Below are 21,814 nucleotides of genomic sequence, written 5' to 3' on the forward strand. Positions count from 1 at the left end.
TGGGTACAGATTTCAAAATCACCACAGTTGTTTGTATTAAATGATTTTTAAAATATACTAGAGTTGAAATCTCACTACACAGAAATCAAAATGAGTTTCTTCAGATATATAATTGAGTTGTAATTTCACTCTAGAGTGTTACTGCTTGAATAAGAGACCAGAGTATCTTTCTTCCATTAAATTCAGTAACATGAAGTCTAGAAAAGGAGTAAAAGAGAAAAGAACAGGCCTCTTTCTCCAGCATAGCCCTAACTGTATTTGTTCCTTTACAAGGTGACAAGACTCTGAAAGGTCAGGAAATGGAATAAAATAAGAAGATCTGGTTCTCCTATGACACCTGGAAATCAGAAATCACATGGCACTTTTCAAAAGAAATGAAAATAAAGTAGTTGTAAAGAAAAATAGGTAATTCCACTACCTAAACCTATGATTTGGTCACTGTCTCTGAGGAATTAAATGTTAGTAGATGCACCACATGGGTGGAGGGCAAGGCATACTGGTAAGGCAATCTTCTTCCTCAAGTGGGTTATTCTTTAAATTTTCATGGATTTTTTTTTTTTTTTTTAGTCAACAAATAAAAAAAGAACTTTTCACCATGTAAAATTTCAAAGTAGAAAAGAGGTTATGATATCAAAACATGTTAAAAATATTTTTCATCTCTACTTTTCCTCACTGATCTCAAGGGAACATAAAAAGAAAACACAGCATAACTATCAGTTCAGGTCACAAATCCTTCTGCTCCAGAACCCCATCTTTAGTGAGCCTACAACTTCTCTGTTAAAAGGTTAGATCTAATACGTTTCAAAAAACAAACAAACAAACAAACAAAAAGAACCTAGACTTTAGAAAATCAGGCAAAACCAATTTGAAAAACACAGTGGGTGTTCCTTGCTTAACTTAGCTCTAAAATTGGACAGTGACCACTGGCCCTTTGCCCACTTTTTAACACATGGGCTATTGCTCTGAGCAAGAATTGCATGCTCAGATGTGTATTACACTAGGTATTTAAGTCTTTCTGCCCTGCTTACAACTCTTTTTATTGTTTTCAATGCCCTAGTTACATTCCATAAAGACCTTCTGAGCTTTGTTCAGGCACATTTTTTGATGAAAGAGACTGGCAATTAGATGAGCCAAGATGAGAGTCTCCAAAAAATCAATCTGAAAACTTTTCTTGAAACAGTGTTCTGGGACTCTTCCTGCCCTTGGGCTGGATTTTTTTTTTTATTATTTTTATTTTTTTTTTTATGTGTGTGCAAGTGAGAGATAATGCAGACTGTAGAGAACTCTTTTAAAAGTTTTACTAATTTTCATTAGGCTGGTTCATATGAGTTCTCTGGGTGCCTCAGTAGAGGTTTTTAATCATATTGTGCCTTTCGTGCTACAGTGATCGCAACGCTAATCTCTGTAATTCCACATTTGGGATCCCACTTTTCAAAGTGCAAACAACTGACTATGATTTTATAAAGAATATTTTTTCCAGTGGGAACACAAAGGCAGAGTTATAGGGAAACATCATAAGCCAAGAGCTGAAAAAATCTAATTGCAATAGGAGAAATAAGCCATTCTCAGTTTCTTTTCCTTGTTTTGAAAATTGTGCACAAATAAAAAATGTATGGATAATATTTTGTGAGGGAGAAAACTTTGCCTCTTTCTACTTACAAGCATCAGACACATCATCTCTAAAGGAAAACCTGGAGAAGAAATTGAATTTCAGAACGTGCAGCAATGGAAGACCAGGTCTCAGAAAAAGGAAACAAGATTAGCATGAGTAATATGGACTCAGAGGAAAGAAGTCTAATAAAATATTTATGTTTCTGTCCATCTTAAAATCTGATATACTGCCAAGATCTCTAGAAGCCACATTTTTTTCTTTTTTCTTTTTTTCTTTGTCTCCCTGTTTTGAGCATTACTTTGCTTAACACCTTTGAAAATTTTTCACTATTCAAAGCTAACACTTCCCACTTGTTTACCCAACGCCACCTCTCAACTCTTCCAAACACATTGCACAAGGATGGTGGCAAGGACCATCTGCAGAACAAGACTCAGACATCCAGATAAAGCCAGTCTGAGGGGAGAAAACAAAACAAAACAAAACAAAAACATATCTTAAAAGAAAATAACTTGAGCAATTCCTAAGGGTCTTCAAGCTTTACTAATAACAAGAACTCTGAGGCAATAACGCAGTCATGTTGTAATACCATTTCATGGCATTTGCCGTTAACATTATTCATACAGGGATGATATTGATTTACTATTCCTTGAAAAGAAGATCTTTTATAAAACTTGTGCTAATGAAATCCTTATGCCTATTACCATTATATAGAGTGCAGATGAATTTATAGGAGCTATGAATACCTTGAATGACAGAATGCTACAGCACCTGACTAAATTTGGAGAAGAAAAGAGAAAAGCAGACCTATAATTACAGTTTCCTACAAGGAGATAATGCAGGCTCAGTGCCAATTCTTGCATTAACTATCCCAAATCTATTAAGATATTTCTTCCACCTCAATTAATTTTCACAACAGTATTAATAATGGAATATCTTCTGTACTCTTGATCTCAGGGTTCAATACCATTAACAATACAATGCTCACATATAAACTTTTTTATATCTTGCAAAAATATGTAATACATATTTTAGAAAGTTTACAAAGCAGCTGAAGCTGGGATAATGAACTTATTATGTTTGCAACGTTCTCACATTTCATCTAATATATTACAGACATGGTCAGAGAATAACTTTTTTTAAGCTACGTGGCAAGAAAATAGTCTTAATACAAGAGAATGTTTTGTTTTGGTTTTCACCCACACCAAAAAATTAACAACATTACAATGGATGTAGTAAACTATCTTAGTATTTTTTGTATCACCATACTAACTCTACATAGATTTATATAAGTACTATATTTTTATTTGCCTATGGTATCTCATCTCTTCCTTCAGTTTGAAACATGACATACTTTAGCATTTCATAATCTACCCTGTTTATTACAGAATAGTTAAAGGACCTAAGACTTAAGGAAAGCTTGTATTTCAGTGACTACATCAGGATCAATGAAAATTTATATATACATTGCAGGAAATTTATTAAATGGAAAATTTAATGAATGTGATATTAGAGGTATATACACCACAGAAAGATGAGGGCTGATGATTAATTTTCTGATTGAGGTTCTTATTGCTGAAATATAACTTATAAAGGAAATTTTTTACAAAATCCAGGAAAATGTTAGATGTTTTGTGTAAAAATCCAGTGTTCATATGTACAAGACTTCACAAATGCTCAGGCAGCTGCTGTGACCCTGGATCATAACAGCTTTAAGAAAGGCATAAAATCCAATTCTCAGTGGAGTTCCTTTGCATTTAATAAGCATTAGTTCCATAAGACCTGCCCTACAACAGATTGTGAAAGATTGGGTTTGATTCTTTTTCACTTCCAATATTCACAAAATTTCTCAGGGGTCCCAGAGACTTTCTGACCATTCTAGAAAGCACATGTAGAAATGAGGAGAAAGGATTGCAAGAAATATTATTGTTCTTGCTCTCTCTATATTATTGTTATTATATTATTATAATAATATTATTAATAATATTATTAATATTAATATTAATAATTAATAATATTATTAATATTATTGTTATTGCTCTCTCTCTCCCCCCCTCCTCCCCCTTTTGGTAGTTTATTTATCAATCAAACTTGTCTTCCACTCATTCTACCTAGTTTTCAAGTCTAAATTCAAAATGACTTCACATTGTATATCTTTTCCATAATAGCTCGTTTCCTCAGGATGTTCACCACAACCTAAGAACTATCACTGATCAGTGAGATTACCACTACTTTTAATATAAATGAATTTAAATAATAATAATGATTTAAAAGGTGAATAAAATTACACAAGTCTGCATTTAGAAATAGAAAATAAAACATATACTACAGGCACTTAATCCATAAAAGTATTTGTATGTTGTGGTGATGACTCGTCAGGAAGGGCAATAAGGACTGAAGGAAAGAAGAAACAAAAGTTATATCTTCTGCATATTATTAGCAGTACATCTTCCAAGATCCTACTCCTTTTTTAAGGTGATGATAAAGGATATTGCTGCCCAGGGACCAGGCATGTTCTGAAACTTCACTCTAATGGTTTACAATCAAAGGAAATTTTTTCCTTATTACTATTTCACAGCATTAAGATGAGTACTAAAATGTGATTAATCAAAGAGATTTTACTGACTGGCTCAGCATTCAACCAGGAAAAGATTTCCCATTTGGGCTTCAAGGGTTCTGAAAGTTTTGACAAATTATGGAAAAAGGCATGACCTTAATTCCTTATGAATAATCAAAAATGAATTACACCCCCTTTAATTCCATCTGAAACCTCTATTCGGGGATTTACTGCTCCATCTCCTCCCCTCCCCCCCCCTTTTTTTTTTTTTTTTTTTTTTTAATTTCCATTCAATACATTTACTTAATTCATTTGAACATTTTAGAGAATCTTTTTTTAGAGAACACCTATACCCTCATTACTTTCTCATTATTTATTATTAAAGAATTTTGTTAAGAGAAAGTAACTTCACTACTTTCCCAAGGGAAAGTAACTTCATAATACCACATCACCTGGCAGGGCTTTTTGAAAATTAATTCTGGAATATTTGCACCTTAAATCCATTAGAGGAGTTTTGCAGTAGTAAAAGTACCAGTGGTAATAGTAGTGATAGTAACAGTAGTATTTAAGGATTTTTATTTTTATTTTTTTTTATGTTGCCCAGAACTACAAGGAGAAGTTGACCCCCTGGCAAATTGCAGTAGAGTTGTATTAGTGTAGATTTTGGTATCCACAGATTAAGAAGAAGACATTAATAAAATGTCATGATCCAAAAATAGGAAGAAATTTTTACATAGATGTCTTATTTATAGACAGGTAAACATGCATGCTGGCTTTACTACAAGTCCAACTATTGCCTAGATACAATGGTTTTCCTATGGCGCAATATTTCCAAGCCACAAAGTCAGACTCTTTATTGATGCTATCTGGTGTTTATGACTTTTTAAAACTCCAGAAATATTATGGAGATGGGTGAAGACCCTCCTGCCCTTTCCTTCAGACATTCTATGTTTTTTTTCATTCATTTTTGCTTTGTTGTTTTGCTGTCTGTCATCTACTTATGCCAAACTCAGTAGAGAGGAAAAGCAACATGTGACTCCAAGCAGTTCACACTATAGATAGAATACAGCAGCTTACCTGTTTGACGGCATAAAGGAGGCGACCATAGCAGTACATCATGACCATTACAGGGATGACCAAGCAGAATATGAAGAGACAGATGATATAGGATGTGGACTCAGCTGACTCAGAGGACCAGCGAACTGAACAGCTGGTACCTGCACCTTCTATCCCGTAACTGCTCCATCCAATCAGAGGTGGCACAGTCCAGACCAAGGAATAAATCCATGAACCTCCAACTGCTAGCAGTGCCTTCCGGTAGTCAGCACTGCGCTTGTTACACAGGGTGAGGGTGCTATAGCGTTCATAGGACAGGACAGCCAGAGAGATCAGGGACACAATGCCTGCAATGAACCAATTTAAATGTTTATTTTTGTCATTTTACATAGTAACCATTTTAAGTTCCAAGAAACAAGACTTTTTAATTTTTTTTCCTCCTTCCCCCCTGGTTACTGTATTATTTGAAGCAGCAGTGAAAATTACTCCATTATTATGTTTAAATCCTCCCTGGACTTGGTCCACCACATCAAAGTGTATTTAACTTGTATTTAACTTACATTGTAAGATTTTCATACTTGCAAGCTCCTCCTTTTCTAGACATGCTTACAAGAGTTAAATGTTTTGGTATAACCCAGGAAAAATCCACTTTCTCCATAAATTAGGAAATTATTGAAAGACTCCCTTGTTAAGAAATGTTCAGTTTTTAATATCCATTACCATTTTCAAATGTTGCATTGCCATTTATAAATGCAAAATCTTTATATTAAAAATTAGTAGCCTGAAAATGAAAGCAGTTTTTGCACTTCTGCTCTATCACATAGATATATCTTCATTTCCGACCACACATATAGGGCAACAACAGACAACTCTCAACATGAGTCTGATATGGAGTGTTGTAACCTTATTTGCATATAAATCACATAATCAGTCATAAATTGATTTAAGTTAACATTGAGCCTCAGAGACCACTTGTATCCTCCAAAAGAAATTTCAAAAATCTGGATGTAAGACATTTGTATTGCCTTTGTCAAGGTCCAGGATCTGCATCACCTCTACAAATCTTTATGGATTTGCACATCAGGTTCTTAGTTATGAGTCAATGATTTTTGAGTTATTATTTTGTATGTTTTTATTCTCCTTGCAGTTTTCTTACAGTTCATGTTAACATAACAATGGATACCACTTCCAAGGATTTATTACAGAACGAACTTGTTGGAAGAAATCTAATACCATACTTTCTGATGGGTTCCAGGTCCCTCTTTTTGGTCCTCTAAGATGAAAAACTTGAATAGATCTATGTCAATTCATCCTTTTTCATGATTTTTTTTTTCTTGACCTTTACCATTGGTAAAATCCAACTATGCAATAACATTGATATCCATTGAGATCTATGTTGACATATTCCCTGGTTTTGAGTAGTAGCTACTTCCAGAAAAAAAATAAAATAAGATTAAATAAAATTTAAAACATAATAAAATTTAAAACATTAAAAAAAAAAAAAAAACTTCAGGTGATTACAGCTGCACATCCACTTTTTGGCCAGTTTAAATACCAGTTTCTCCTAGAGCTCCTTCCCATGTGTGGGATGGAGATGAGTCTGACACTCACTTGAGAGGGTAGCAGTAGTCTCTCCTGTACCTGAGCAAAACAACCCCCACATGTACACAAATGGTATATTTTCCACAGGAAAAGATTTCTGCTTCTCTTTCCCCTCTAATTCAAGTATTCATTATCTAGTTATTTGGATGCAGGTGCAACTCTTCCTGCCATCCTGACAATCTGCGGTCCCTTTGTGCTGAACTAGGCATGGAAAAGGACCCAGTGAGAATACATGCACTGCTTGCTGGAACAGGACCACTCATTTCTCAGGGGAAGAGAAGAGGAAAAGGTAAAAGAATGTGAGAAGATGACTTTTGGTGAAGAAAAGGACCTACTACAAGTATCTTAAAAGATCTTATAAGGATCCTATTACAAGAACCAATAAACCCTTTCCTGTAATACTCAGGATTAATGAGAAAAATTACTTCTCAGTAATAACTGAGAAGTCAGAGCTAGGATGTAGATACACTTACAGCTATAAAAGGACGTGGCTCCACTGCATTTACTTGAAGTATACAGTTCAAGAGTCTAGCTTTAAAACTATTTTAAAGCTAGACTATCTATTTTAGAGACAGCAGAGGCATTCTGATATTTTTTATCTAATCTGATTTCCTATGTACCATGTTACTGTACAGCTCTTGAAAGCCTTTGTCCATAACTCTTGCACTGAACACATACCTCAAGATAGGAACAAAAATAAATAGTGGATTTTGAATTACAAACTCAGGAATAAAGAATCTGCCACTCTCTTCTTGCTTCCAGCCCACACTTATTTATCTTTACTTTCTTAGTATTACCTCTTTCCTCGCTTTTATCTGCTTGACTAAAGAGCACCTTGCTCTCAGAAACATTTAGCTTACACAGGTACAAGAGGAAAAAAAAAAAAAGAAGATTTTTTATTTGAAACTTAGGACTCAGTAAGGTGATATGAATCTAGTTACTCATTTCAGATTAGACCATCATGGCCTAATGGAAAGCAGTCTTGGGAACAGAAAATCTTTCCACTCCCAGATGCATTGTCTACAATTATGTTATATTGCTCTTGTGTTAGCTCTGACAGCAACTGAGGGCACAATGTCCTAATTTTGATGAGGTGGCAGATGAGACATACTTTTGTTGGTAATATCCTACAGCTTTGTGGGTACAGTGTTAACTAGAAAGTCTGAATCAGGTGTTCAAACTTCCCTAGCAAAGGACCATAATATCTAAAGATAATAACTATCCACGAATACAGGATTGCTAGTTTTGATCCAAAGAAGGGTTCCATCTTTAAATGACGTAGAAATAATGCTCAGTTATTCAATCAGGACCAAGGCAATGCTAGTCAAGAATAAATCAAGTATTAACAATCAATCTAAAATACAAAAGTCCTCATAGAGTTTCCTTTAATATATAGCAAAAATATATATACACACACACACACATTTCTTTTCCACACAGGAGAAGATTGGAGACTTAATTACACCTCTGGGCTGGAGCCATTTCATCCTCACTCACCTTTTATTATTGAGTTCCATTGACATGACACATATTACATTTTCCTCTTGAGGACAAGAAATGTTATATATGGAATCCCAAACCACAAAAGTTCAAGAAAAAAAATAATCAATATTTATCTTTCTTTTTGGCACAGTAAGTAAGTAAGTTCTGTGTTAAAGCTGAACTTTTTAATAATGATGATATTAGCACCACTCTGCACTGAATTCAGATGTTTTCCAAGCAAGAAGGGAAAAAAAATAATTCATAAGAGGTATTAAAAGATAAAAAAAAAAAAAAGCAATAAAAGCAATGTGTTTCATGTGGTTAAATATAATAAAACAAGATATTTTTTTATTATTTTTTGTAAATAATTACTTGAAAAGATTGGAACTGATGTTTTGGAAGGCAGAATAAGATGATATTAAGAATAAAAATTTAAATAGAACAGTTAGCTTTTTCCAACAGTGAAAATTAAATTGAATTTAATTGAATTGAAGAGTATCAGTTGAATTTCCTTGAAGTAAGAAAAACACCTTCTTACTTAAATGGGAGAGAAACAGAGACAACAGAGGGCATGACATCCCTCTCCCAGGCTGATTAATAAAACCTTATGCATTATACACATGGTGCATATACACGATGATATATCTTGTGTATACACATGATGCTAAAACCATTATACAAAAATAACCTTGATCCAAGACCGTAGTTGACTATGCCAGGCCCTGCAACACAAGGTTTTCCTGCAACCTTGTTCCCTGCCCAGGTGAGGAAAGAGCAGGCAGGAGCTAGCTGATGGTGCAAGAACATCAAAGCACCACATCTAAAATAAACCTAGTGTTGCAGCTGCCCTCTTGGAAGGGGTTTCTAGACTGACCCTTGCAAGAATTTTTTTTTCCTTCACCCTAAAAAGGTTCTGATGCTAAAAGAGCACATTTCATCTGTCTCTCAAGATGTTACTCAATACCCTCTGGACTGTGAAAAGATCTGTAATCCAGACTAGATAAGTAGAATAAAGCTCCTTGCTTTTCTTTTTGCCTCCTTTCTTTGTATACCAGAGTTTTCTTAATGTTTTAAGCACTTAACTGTTGTTGCATTCATCAGAAGTCCTGCAGTTACCCTTATTCTACTTTACATCACATCTATTGCAGTCATAGGAATTAGTGAGAATCACAGCTTTAAAAACAACAATAACAAAAACAACAAATGCAATTAAATACTTCAGTATTATGGACGAGGGGAAAGACTTGAACATAATCTCCATAATCTTAATAACTGGAAAACGAATTTAAAAGAAATCATGTAAGTTATAAAAAGAAAAGCATTGTAATTTTAAAGCTAATTGCAATGCTTTATCCCTACATTTCATTCTTATGTTGGAGCAATATTTATGACTGGCTACACTGTGTATATTAATTTCAAATGAGTAATGTTTTCTAAAATTACAATAAAATTAACTTTAGGAATTGCACATGTAAATAGTATTTGCTTTCAACAGATATTTAGGACCTTGAGCTAGTACCTAGCTAAATAACTCCACAGGAGTCAACTGCATTGAGAAATGTAATTTTCTCCCTCAACATTTCATGTAGAAACAGGAACAAAGCTGAGATTCTTGCTAAACAGAACTGAAAGATGACATACAAACATACTGCAGATTGCATTACAAGAGCAAATAATTACTCAAAAATTAGCCAGAGAAATAAATGACTTTGAGATGAGTAGCATCTGAAGCATGAGCCTTTTCTACACAGCAATTAGTTGCAGTGAGTAGATTGCGAGAAATTAAATTTCAAGTCATAAACCAGGACAGGCATCCATTTATAGGACTACCATATGGGATGTTATCTATTATTTACTTTTATTTAAAGATCTGTACGTTTCTTTCTGAAAACACAACAGAGAATTTGACACTAGGTGAAGGACGCAGTAAATATTATGCTCTGTTCCTGTGAATCTCAGTTAAGAGCATTACATTTTCATATTAGCTTTTGCTATTTTATACTTCTCGCTGTGATGTAGTAATAAGAAACAGCATGCGTGCTGCCAATGATCTGTAGGTTATGAAAAAACAAGAATTCTAGAGATTCAGCCCATACTGGGTAATTGTTTTGACTACTATCTTAGGTACATTTGCCCCTCTTGAAGCTCCTGATGGTCATAAACTCACACCATGATTAGGGTCCTGGAGTATCATCATTGCTTGACATGATGTATATCCTGCATTGTTTTCTGGTTAAGAATGACCAGTGAAAATGAAAAGAAACCACGAGTAAGCTTAGGCAGACTGAGCTTGTAGGTATACAGTAGCACCTTCAGGACATTAATGGATCAAAACTAGATGCAAACTCTTATAAAAGGCAAAGATGTTTTTGTTGCACCAAATCTCTATGTGAACTGATTTCACCCACTCATACTCCCTCACACTTTTCATTCACTCACACAAACTGACAAGTCCAAAGGTCTGTGTTCTAGTGGTCTGCCCAGGATCTCCTTCATGTAGCAGGGAGAACAAGGGGCTGTGACTGTTCATTCTTAAGGCATCTTTCTTATGGGTACCTCTTTGGCCAAAAAATGATCTGGGGATAGCACTTTCATATACCTTAGGAGTCCACTGTTACAAAGTGATCCATTGTTTGCTCTATTGAACCCTGACTACATTCACCTTCGTATGCCTCAGACAAGGCTGTCGCTCCCTGTTTTCATTTCCTTGCTTAGAAAGTGTGTTTGCTAGAAATATACTTACCTGCACAAGCACCATCTCTTTCACAGTGAGCTAACAGGGAGAGAAATGGCAGATGTGGTGTGCCACGATCTTCTCAATGTGGTGTAGGGCCCTTTGCAATGAGTGGTTGTGCTATGGTTTTATCAGCACACATTGGCTCCAGGTTTGCTGGAGTCAACCTGTACTCAATTTTCCTGCTGGGAGCAGTGCTCTTCATTATCTGCACTGACTGTTATTTCAACACTTCTGAGATATCTTCTGGTGTTTTACATTTCCTTGAGGACCACAGTCATACCAATCTCAGTAATTCACAACAAGTCTCTACTGAGACCAGGCTGGGGTGAGACAGCTGGGAGGGTGGTGCAAACGTGGGTACCAGCAGCCCACCTATACTTACGACTTTGCCATACTACTGCTGCTACGACCCAAAGTGTAATGGAGCCAGCTGAGTATCCCCAGGTGCACATCAGACCACCTGCCAGGGTCAGACACCACTGTCCACGGACAGAACACCAGAAGGAAATCAAGGGGATAATAAGTGCCAGAGTTCCCACGTGCTACTGTCTCTTCCCTCTAATCTCTCAGGTTTCAGCTGCTAAATCTCCTGCCCCATTAGCTGGAGAATATGATCAAATGCTCTATGACACCATGAGATGGAGATAAGCAAGACCTAGAAGTAGGAAAAGATTTTTGTGATTAAATGCACCCCAAGTTGGGAATATTGTGGAATCTTGTGTTGAAGTATTATCCTGTTGGTGCTACCAGCTGACCTCCTTCATCACACTTATCCAAGGACTTAAAGGTAAACAACGAACAAGAGTGGTATAAACTATTCCTTTTCAGATAATGGCTCTTAGTACCTCAATTTTAAGGTTTCCAGTTTAATTCCAAGTTGTGTTACCAACTGGTATTAAATAAATATATTATTGAGTTATACAAAATTAGTTTGATCTGTGACTTGATGCTGTTTCTCAGGGAAATAACTTTCCTGAATTTAAATGAGAGTTTTTCTGTCAGTTGTCTATAGAAATAAAACACATGACATATTAAAATGAAACATAAAAAATATAAGCAACTTAAAAGAAAAGTTAGGACATTTCCAACATATTCTCACTTCATTATTTCCTTAGAAAACTTTCTGAAAAAATATCCAAATACCATCCCTCAGGGACTGTGTAAATATAATTTGTAGGCATAACTATGAAATATTATTTGTAGAGAGGTTTGGGATCAATGGGAGAGGAAAAAGCAACAAGCTCCCTTTCTAATGGTAGCTTAATCTTCAGGTAAAATTTTTTCAGCTCTGGGCCAAACTACCTTGCATAACAGCTGCTACAGAATCAGAGACTTCATGAGATTGCACATGGAGCAAGCTTTTCTATCACTTGTGTTTCCACCTTTTATGTACTAGTTACATTAATACTAATAAGCAAAACTACTGATCTCTGCGTACCATAAAGATCAAAGTATTTCTTCCACAGAAATATAGTAATTTCCACTGCAGCAGTTGCATCCATCAAAGACCTTCTTATAGGTAAGGAAATAATATTATAATGATAAAAAGCAGAATATTCCTGAAGCTGAATCACTGGGCAGAAATGGGGAGAGGGCCAAGAGGGGTTCAACATTTGTTGACCTGAAAATTGGCCTCCCCAGAGCAGATGTGCTTTTCCAAAAACTCAGAAGTTATCCAGGCATATCATAAAGGGGAAAAAAAGAAGGGGGGGTGGGGGAGGGAGAAGGAACAAAACTTATTTTATTTTATTGTGCTTTCTACCTCTGAGTGTTATAACATACCATTCATTCTTATCGTGAAGATAAGGAAAAACCTCTCTATCTCAAATATAATCTCCAGCAAGACTTTGAAAGTTTTATTTTATTTATTTATTTATTATTTTGTGTGTGTGTGTAACAAACAGCTCAACTAACAGAGCCTGCTATCAACTTCCACGGTTGCTAAGGCTGGTGGATAAGTATATAATACTAGAATCATTTAGGTTGGAAAGAAACTCTAAGATCATCAAGTCCAACCGTTAATATAGTACTGAAAGAAGAAAGGGCTTGTGAGTATGGATTTTTGCAAATTACATTTTTAATCGAGTTTGGGTGTTGGTTTTTGTTTTTGTTTGTTTGTTTTTCCTTTCCTGAGAGAAGTGAAGAGGAGCAAAACCAAACATTCAGAGGGAAGGCAAACAGGTCTGGAGTGTGGAAGACATAAGTGGCTACTGTTTCTTGCCTTCTGGCTGCCAGTATATTATCTACTATTTCTTTTTTCCTCCTAAAGAAAACAGATTATACTTGTTTTATGGGCCAAACTCTATCTGCTGACAGATTTTAGTAGAAGATCCCAAAGATTTCCAGAGTTAGAAAGAAACGCTGATGAACACAGAAGACTTTCCAGAGCAAAGATAAATAGACTCAAACTGAATTGGCCTTAGTGGATGGCTAACCAGTACTAGCCTGACTAGTTTGAACTTTACAGTTCACCACCTACACTTTAGTAAATAAACAAATCACGTTGACATTTTATAACTCACAGAAGCAGCTGAGAATGGAATGTGCTTCCAAAACATAATTGGCTATAATTGGATATTCCTATTAATAATTTCTGTTATAAACATAGAATAAAACATCAAAAATATTTCCCACAAGTGCTACACATTGGCAGTTGCAGCCAGTTTTTAAATGCTGCCTTTTTAGTCTTTCATAATACAGGCCACTTCAAATATCAACATTTCACTCTGAATATAAGTAAATAAATCAATAGTTATTTATTTAATACATGCAATAATTTGTTTTCTTTTGCCTATATGACTTGCATTCATGAGTCCAATAGAGTAGGCAATCTTTCTCTTCCTTGAAGAATCCTCTTCCTGCTTATCTCTAATGGGAGTAACAGTTCAACTCTGGTGCTTGAAAGAAACCACTGCTGCATCCAAGCCTGCTGGGACAAATCTAACAGGAAACGTTACTGGCCCTGTTTAGTAAGCCTTTCCTGATCTTTTCTCAGCAAGCATTTCTCTGTTTCCTCCTTTGTATGATATGTCCTTCTTTTTGCCTTTGGTGATATCTTCAGTATAGAGAGTATGCATTACTTTTAATAGAGAAGAATTACCTCTTCTTTTTTTCTTTATTTCCTCTGTTACTGAATTTTTAAATGTGTGCATGTTGTACATTAATGGTGATCTTAATTCTGGGCAGTACTATGCTTTTGTGCTATTAACATGCCTGTCCATCAACCAAACAACAATTTATTTCCAGTGGCTTAAATAGAATTCCCTTTTGCATCCCAATGATACCAGCAGTACAAAAGCAAACAAGCAAACAACAACAAAAAACACCAATATTAATTTCAATCTCAGTTTCCATATGTTATGCAGGATCCCTTTGATTCCGGAAAGCAGGGTGAGCATTTGCAAATTCAGCCTCCTAAACTGGCTGCCTCCATGTGAGTGTATTTATCCACCTGCCTTTGGGAGTCAGAATAAAAAACGTTGTCAGCACTAGATGGAGCTCCTGTACAGCAACTTTTCAGGAAAAGTTTAGGGTGGCTGTTGTGCACGTGGGAAGCAGGGATGCCTACAGTGCTGCCGTAGCACGGGGATGTTCTCAGGGCACTCAAGTACAAAGCAGCAGATCCACATCCCTGCCCAAGCTGCTCAGCAGGACCTCCGCCATCTCCTGCCAGGGGTGCTCCTTTGCTTTCCAAACGGGAACACCCTGAGACATTCATTAATGCTAAGCATCTCCACAGATGTAACATGAAGTATGTAAACTTAGGGTTTGTGTATATACAGGATATAGCACTAAGTTAACTAAGAGGTGAAATTATAGTGTCTTATGCCAGTCAGGAAGCCAAGCTTTCACCAAAGCACACTCACCCAGTTTCCTTCACACAAAATTTTGCTTTTTCACTGAATGCACCCACTTATTTTTAGTATCAAAGTTACATTTCTAGAAAATTTTAATGATTCTAAAATTTTTGTTTGTTTGATTGATTGATTGATCTTGTTTTGTTTTGGTCAGCTATCATTCCTAGAGATTGAACACCGTAAAAATATTTACTTCTCTGAGTTGTTTTCATAAAGTTTAGTGGTCAAATTGCTTTTTGCAATAACTAGTTATGAGCAAGTCAATAACTGGTGATATATCTGCCAATATGGATGCAGAGTGAAAATATGTAGACTAGACTCTACACAGCTTTTAGCCAAGAGTTTCTTGTGGATTATTACAGGCCAACAACCTCATGTGCTACAGAGATGGGAAATAAGACTAGGGGAGAAGGCTGCTCCCATCTCTATCCAAGACGGCTTTGCTACCAGAAGGATGTACAGTGAGTAGAAGCAGTATTCTCCAGTCCTTAACCTACAGAAGGACCTCAGAAAAGGAAATCTTTTACTACATCCATTAAGAAGCGATTTGTAACTGATGCAGACAGAAACCCTTTCCAGCAGATTTAATCCAACCAACAAGTCCATTCTGCAACACTGGATAGATTGATAGACATTACTCTAGAGAATACAGTAGTGGACATACAGAGGAATAACAAGCTGGGACAAGTTGTCACGGCTATCTTGGTCAGAAGCCAAGCCTGAATAATTTATTAAAGATCTTTGACAGTGTCATGTAGTCAGGGTTTATACATTTGATAAAGCCTACTTGGATTTCCATAAAGCTTTGACTAGCCCAAAGGCTCTTAAGGATAGTAAGCTGCCTTGCAATAACAGATTCTCACAGGATAAGTAATTGATTAGAGCCAGGAAATAAAGAACAGGAGAAAATAATAATTTTTTTTTTTTTTTCCAATGGAAAATGTTCACCAGAAAAATCCCCTATGGATCAGTGCAAGGCACTGTGTTATTCATCATATTAATAAATGATCTGAAAAAGGTGGTCAAGAGTGAAGTTTGTTGATTATACTGTGCTAAATAACTCAAAATCAACAAAGCTGACTGTGAAGTACTGGAGAACAACCTCATGAAGCTGAGTCACTGAACAGATGAAGTGCTATGCTGATGTAAACTGCCATATGCGGAGAAAAACTGTACTAGCTTTAAACACTCAGTGATTGTTTCTGACTGACTTACTGCTCTGGAAAGAGAGTTATGACTGAGAACTTTATGAAAACTACTTCTACTAAGCACCAACGCTCAGTGGCATTTAGAAAAGTAAACATCAGGGATTGATAGAAAAGGAAAATTGAGAAAAGAATAGAGAACATGAAAAGGTGGATGAGGGTTGATTATTTAGTGTTTCTCACAATATGAGAATTGGATTTTCAAATGAAATATCATGTTGCAGCCTCAGAATAAATGAACAGGAAAGGGCACTTTATTTTGCACAGTACATGGCTGGTGTGTGGAACTCCTTGATGCATTATATCGTGAATACCAACATTTTGCAGGGTTCCAAAGAACATTCAGTCTGGGTGATAAATCCAGGAAGACTCAACAGTACCACCTCAGGCATGAGGTCCCTACACCACAAATCACACGCTGCTGGGACTGTCTACTGGCAAAATTGTTGTTGGGTGCTGAAAGTTACCGTAACTTTAAGTTTAGAATTGTAGAAGTTTGGCTGTGCAACCGTGGCAAATGATTAACATGGATATAAACACTCCTTTGCAAGGCACTACTAGTATTTAGTAATTACATTAATAGGAAGAAATAATTACAGAATACTAAGGGATCACTACTTGCTTGTTCTACTATTAATATTAATTTCCCAAAGGCTTGAGTGCCCCTAGCCCCAAAGAAGATATTAACACTTAGAAAGCTCCTACTTTTTCTCATCCTCAAATTCCTTATTAAACAGCCCTTGATGCACTGACCAATAGAGAAAAAAAGGCTATATGGAGGAAACCAGATGGTGGTATGTCTACTTTCTGCTTTTATCACAAAGAATATTAAGCCGTGGCTTTGTCTTGCCTCATAACCTGCTTTCTAACAATTAGAAAAAGCCCATTTAAATCCTGACTGGCATATTTATCTGGCAGCCTTTCATCTTATTCCTCTGTCTTTGCCTCTCACAAGGATTTTAGATAGAAATGCACTATCCATTTTAGGAAATATACCCAGTAAAACAATCCTCAACATCCTCATGTAGCTGTTGCTGGACTGCAGTCCTCTTGTGCTGCCAGATGTTCTTTCCCTGAAAAGTCAGCAGACCAAAAAAGTAGCAAAAAAAAAAACAAAAAAAAAAACAAAAAAAAAACCATGGTTTTGATAATATTGAGCACTTTTTGGACCTGTTACACAGACTTGTGTGGAGAAGAGCTGTTTTGTGCACTGGAAGTCGTGTACAGAATATATTCATAATGCACCTTCACATGTCATGTAGATACTCCATATTTCCCTTAAGAGGCAGAGTTTGTAATTTGCCACCCTATTTCCTGCCCTGGTACTCTTTCTAATGAAATCCTACTGAGCATGCACCTAGGTAGAGGTGGATCAACCAAAGGGACCTTGATCAGCCTCCTGCTCACAGTGTAGTTTCCTCGACCCAGTATGCTTGGCCTCATTCTGCCTGCTGTGCAGTGCCCATGCAGCTTGCATCAATTCATTAGGGTGATTAAATGTGTCAGTATAAAGAGGTCCCCTGGTAACTTCATAAACAGTCAGAGTGCAGAACAGAAATTACCCACAAACTGTAAATTTGGCAAACGATAATGTTGCAGTGTGCTTGCACATATAAAAATTAAGTCTAAAGAAGACTCAACAATATCCAACCATTGTGTATTCTGAAATTTTTGTAAGTACAAATTAAAGGGGATTATCTCTGTTTTTGTAAAATTCATACCATTTCTTAGCTCAAAGCAAATCTTGCCAGATGTTAGCATGCAATTTCAGTACTATCTCGGAGTATTAGGCTTGGACAACATTTAGAAATTTATCAGTCAAAATGAAACTTATATGAATTAATTGTTTTGAACCTTAGAAATTATTAGAGTCCTAATCTAAACAAAGTTTTATGTGGATGTTATGTTTAGAGATGATCAGACTATTTCTTATGAAAAATTTACACAATCAACTCAGGGTGGTTTGTTTGGTTTTTTGTTTTTCCTTTTTCTTAGTCATGTGGTCTTGAATAGATTTTAATCTAACAAACCTCTATGAAGATAATTCAATTAAACTGATTTCTGCCCATTGACTCATTTGAAGACTGCACATTTGATCTTTTCTTCCATTAGAAAGTTATCCATTATTTCTGCTCTGGACAGCATTACTGAAACCAATAGAAAAAAAATAATAATAGGGAAAAAAAAGAAGACAGAAAATACAATAAAAATAAACTAAACTATAAAATTAACAGGTGGTGAACAGAAAAAAAACTATGGAATATATGTAAATTAACATCTTACCCCAGTGATTTATTAGTCTTTTTCATTGTAGCTGCTATACTTTCATGATGAAAACCAAAAGCTTGTAACTGGTCATAGGCTGATACTTCCAATGTACTGGCGGCAGTACATGAAATGGGCTTAAGAAACTAAAAGCAGAAGAAATAATGTAATTTTGCCACATTTGTGGAAAAGTCATTAGCTGAAATTGCCCACTGAAATTTAGCCTGAGGCTGATAGCTGGCATGAGAAACCTTCAGCTGAAGCATGTGAAGTTTTTCAGTGGTATAACACAGCAGTTTAAAGATGCTGCTCAGGGGAGTCAGGCACCCACTCTGAACCTAAGGCTTCACTCTTGTATAGGGGAACACCCTCTCATCTGGTGATGATCCACACTAAGCCAGCACAGAACAGGGAGGGAGAGAGGTTCCAAACCACTCAGGAGTCAAAGCACACGGAGACTCCATAGTTTGAAGAACTGGCTGAGGGGTGACCTCAGCACTCTCTGCAATGTCCTGAGGAAGGGAAGAACAGAGGGAGGTGCCAGTCTCTTCTCCCTGGGCACAAGTGTCAGGACATGTGGGAATGGCACAAAGCTGTGTCAAGTGAGGTTCAGACTGGGCATTAGGAAAGATTTGTCTATTATGAGTTTGATCAAACACTGGAACAGGCTTGCTACAGAGATGTTTGAAGCTCCATGCCTGTCAGTTCAATAGGCACTTGGATCACGCCTTGATAATATGCTTTAATTTTTGTCTAGCCCTGAAGTGGTCAGGCAGTTGGACTTGATGATCTTTATATGTCCCTTCCAACTGAACTATTCCACTACATTCTGTTCTAAGAATAACAGTGAGTAAAGGTAGTGGCTGCTACCTGGAGTGATGCTCCCTTACATTTGTTGTTTGCAAATCTCAAGCATTCATCCTGCCAGTATCAATTACGGAAAAATTTACAGCAGCCAGAGGACATTTTGACTTAGTAGTCTGGGGGAAAATAATATTATAAAGCAAAACCAAAAAACACCTTCCAGCAATATGAGACATTTGGTTCATTTAAGTAGTGAGTCATTTTAGCTGTGAAATCACCAGAAACAATAAGTGGTCTGTAAATCAATAGAGGCTGTAGTTTATTAACTTATTAGACATTTACTGAATATCTGTTTTCAAAAACATCTTTGCAGATATTGTTGATCCCTAGAAAAATGCAAATCTGAACAGGATAGCTCCTGCTTTCAAAAAAACTTTTTTTTTTTTTTTTTTTTTTTTTTTTCCATATCAGCACAATCTTTTCACAAACTACCACAAATTATTTTTTCATCTTAATAGATATTCTTAATCACAAAAGTGGCAGACACTAACAGAAAAAGAAAAGGTGATTACTTTAAAGCAAAGTATTGGCCACAGCTGAGAAAAATGGAGAAAAAAAAAAAGAAATTGCTAGTTATCATTTATTACTATGTCATTATTTTGAACTATGCCAACAAATGTTTATCAATTGTTTTATCACTGAAAATCCAGTAGTTACCAATTCCTGTACTAGAATGGAAGATGTAGTATTCTGCTTAAATGCTTTATAAAAGAAAGTGCCGTAGAATATATGTCATCTGTTAAGAAAAAGCCACTAGCTCTATAACTTGGATTTAAAAATCTGGAGATAATATCCTCTCTCTGGTAGATTGCAGGACTACAAGGGAAGTTCAAGTTTTAACAAAAAATATTGAATTTAGGTCTGGCAGCATGCAGACGGTCTTAAGAGTTACCAAGATTATTAAATACATAGTTAAATAAAGTATGATTCAACAGTCTGTCACAAGCAAAGTCCAGTGTTCTCCAATGTAGTTTTGTTCTGAGTGAACACTGTTTATTTACTGGGCTCAGGTTTATTTTATTTTACCGAGGGACAAGAAAACCATATACATTTTCACAGAATCACAGAATCACAGAATTTCTAGGTTGGAAGAGACCTCAAGATCATCGAGTCCAACCTCTGACCTAACGCTAGCAGTCCCCACTAAACCATATCCCTAAGCTCTACATCTAAACGTCTTTTGAAGACTTCCAGGGATGGGGACTCCACCACTTCCCTGGGCAGCCTGTTCCAATGCCTCACAACCCTTTCAGTAAAGAAGTTCTTCCTAACATCTAACCTAAAACTCCCCTGGCTCAACTTAAGCCCATTCCTCCTCGTCCTGTCACCAGGCACGTGGGAGAACAGGCCAACCCCCACCTCACTACAGCCTCCCTTGAGGTACCTATAGAGAGCAATAAGGTCGCCCTTGAGCCTCCTCTTCTCCAGGCTGAACAAGCCCAGCTCCCTCAGCCGCTCCTCGTAGGACTTGTTCTCCAGGCCCCTCACCAGCTTCGTCGCCCTTCTCTGAACCCGCTCAAGCACCTCAATGTTCTTCTTGTAGCGAGGGGCCCAAAACTGAACACAGTACTCGAGGTGCGGCCTCACCAGAGCTGAGTACAGGGGGACGATCACCTCCCTAGCCCTGCTGGTCACACTGTTCCTGATACAAGCCAGGATGCCGTTGGCCTTCTTGGCCACCTGAGCACACTGCTGGCTCATATTCAGCTGACTATCCACCATCACTCCCAGGTCCTTCTCTGCCTGGCAGCTCTCCAACCACTCATCTCCCAGCCTGTAGCTCTGCTTGGGGTTATTGCGCCCCAGGTGCAGGACCCGGCACTTGGCCTTGTTGAACTTCATGCAGTTGACCTCAGCCCATCGGTGCAGCCTATCCAGATCCTCCTGCAGAGCTTTCCTACCCTCAAGCAGATCGACACACGCACCTAACTTGGTGTCATCTGCAAACTTACTGAGGGTGCACTCAATGCCCTCATCCAGATCATCGATGAAGATATTAAAGAGGACCGGCCCCAGCACCGAGCCCTGGGGGATGCCACTAGTGACTGGCCTCCAACTGGACTTGGCTCCATTCACCACGACTCTTTGGGCCCAGCTATCCAGCCAGTTTCTAACCCAACGAAGCGTGCACCAGTCCAAGCCAAGAGCAGCCAGTTTCTTGAGGAGAATGCTGTGGGAAACGGTGTCAAAAGCCTTGCTGAAGTCAAGGTAGACCACATCCACAGCCTTTCCCTCATCCACCCAGCGCGTCACTTTGTCATAGAAGGAGATCAGGTTTGTCAAGCAGGATCTGCCTTTCATAAACCCATGCTGACTAGGCCTGATCGCCTGCTTGCCCTGCAAGTGCTGCATGATGACTCTCAGGAGGATCTGCTCCATGAGCTTCCCTGGCACTGAGGTCAAATTGACAGGCTTGTAGTTTCCCGCGTCTGCCCTCCGGCCCTTCTTGTAGATGGGCGTCACATTTGCTAGCCGCCAGTCAACTGGGACCTCCCCTGATCGCCAGGACTGCTGATAAACGATGGACAGTGGCTTGGCCAGCTCCTCTGCCAGTTCTCTCAGTACCCTTGGGTGGATCCC

At 37.3% G+C, this 21,814-nt stretch overlaps 1 protein-coding gene across 1 annotated transcript in view; it reads right to left on the reverse strand.

The window, feature by feature from the left end:
• Window positions 1-21,814, reverse strand: part of LOC311427532 (pinopsin-like) — an 86,215-nt gene that overhangs the window by 54,131 nt on the left and 10,270 nt on the right. Inside the window, exon 2 of the mRNA XM_084504978.1 lies at window positions 5,244-5,569. Within this exon, the coding sequence (XP_084361104.1) occupies window positions 5,244-5,569 (326 nt within the window). The remainder of the gene's footprint in view (window positions 1-5,243; window positions 5,570-21,814) is intronic.

The sequence above is a fragment of the Aythya ferina genome (genome assembly GCF_964211825.1).
Source record: "Aythya ferina genome assembly, chromosome: 1".
NCBI lineage: Eukaryota > Metazoa > Chordata > Aves > Anseriformes > Anatidae > Aythya > Aythya ferina.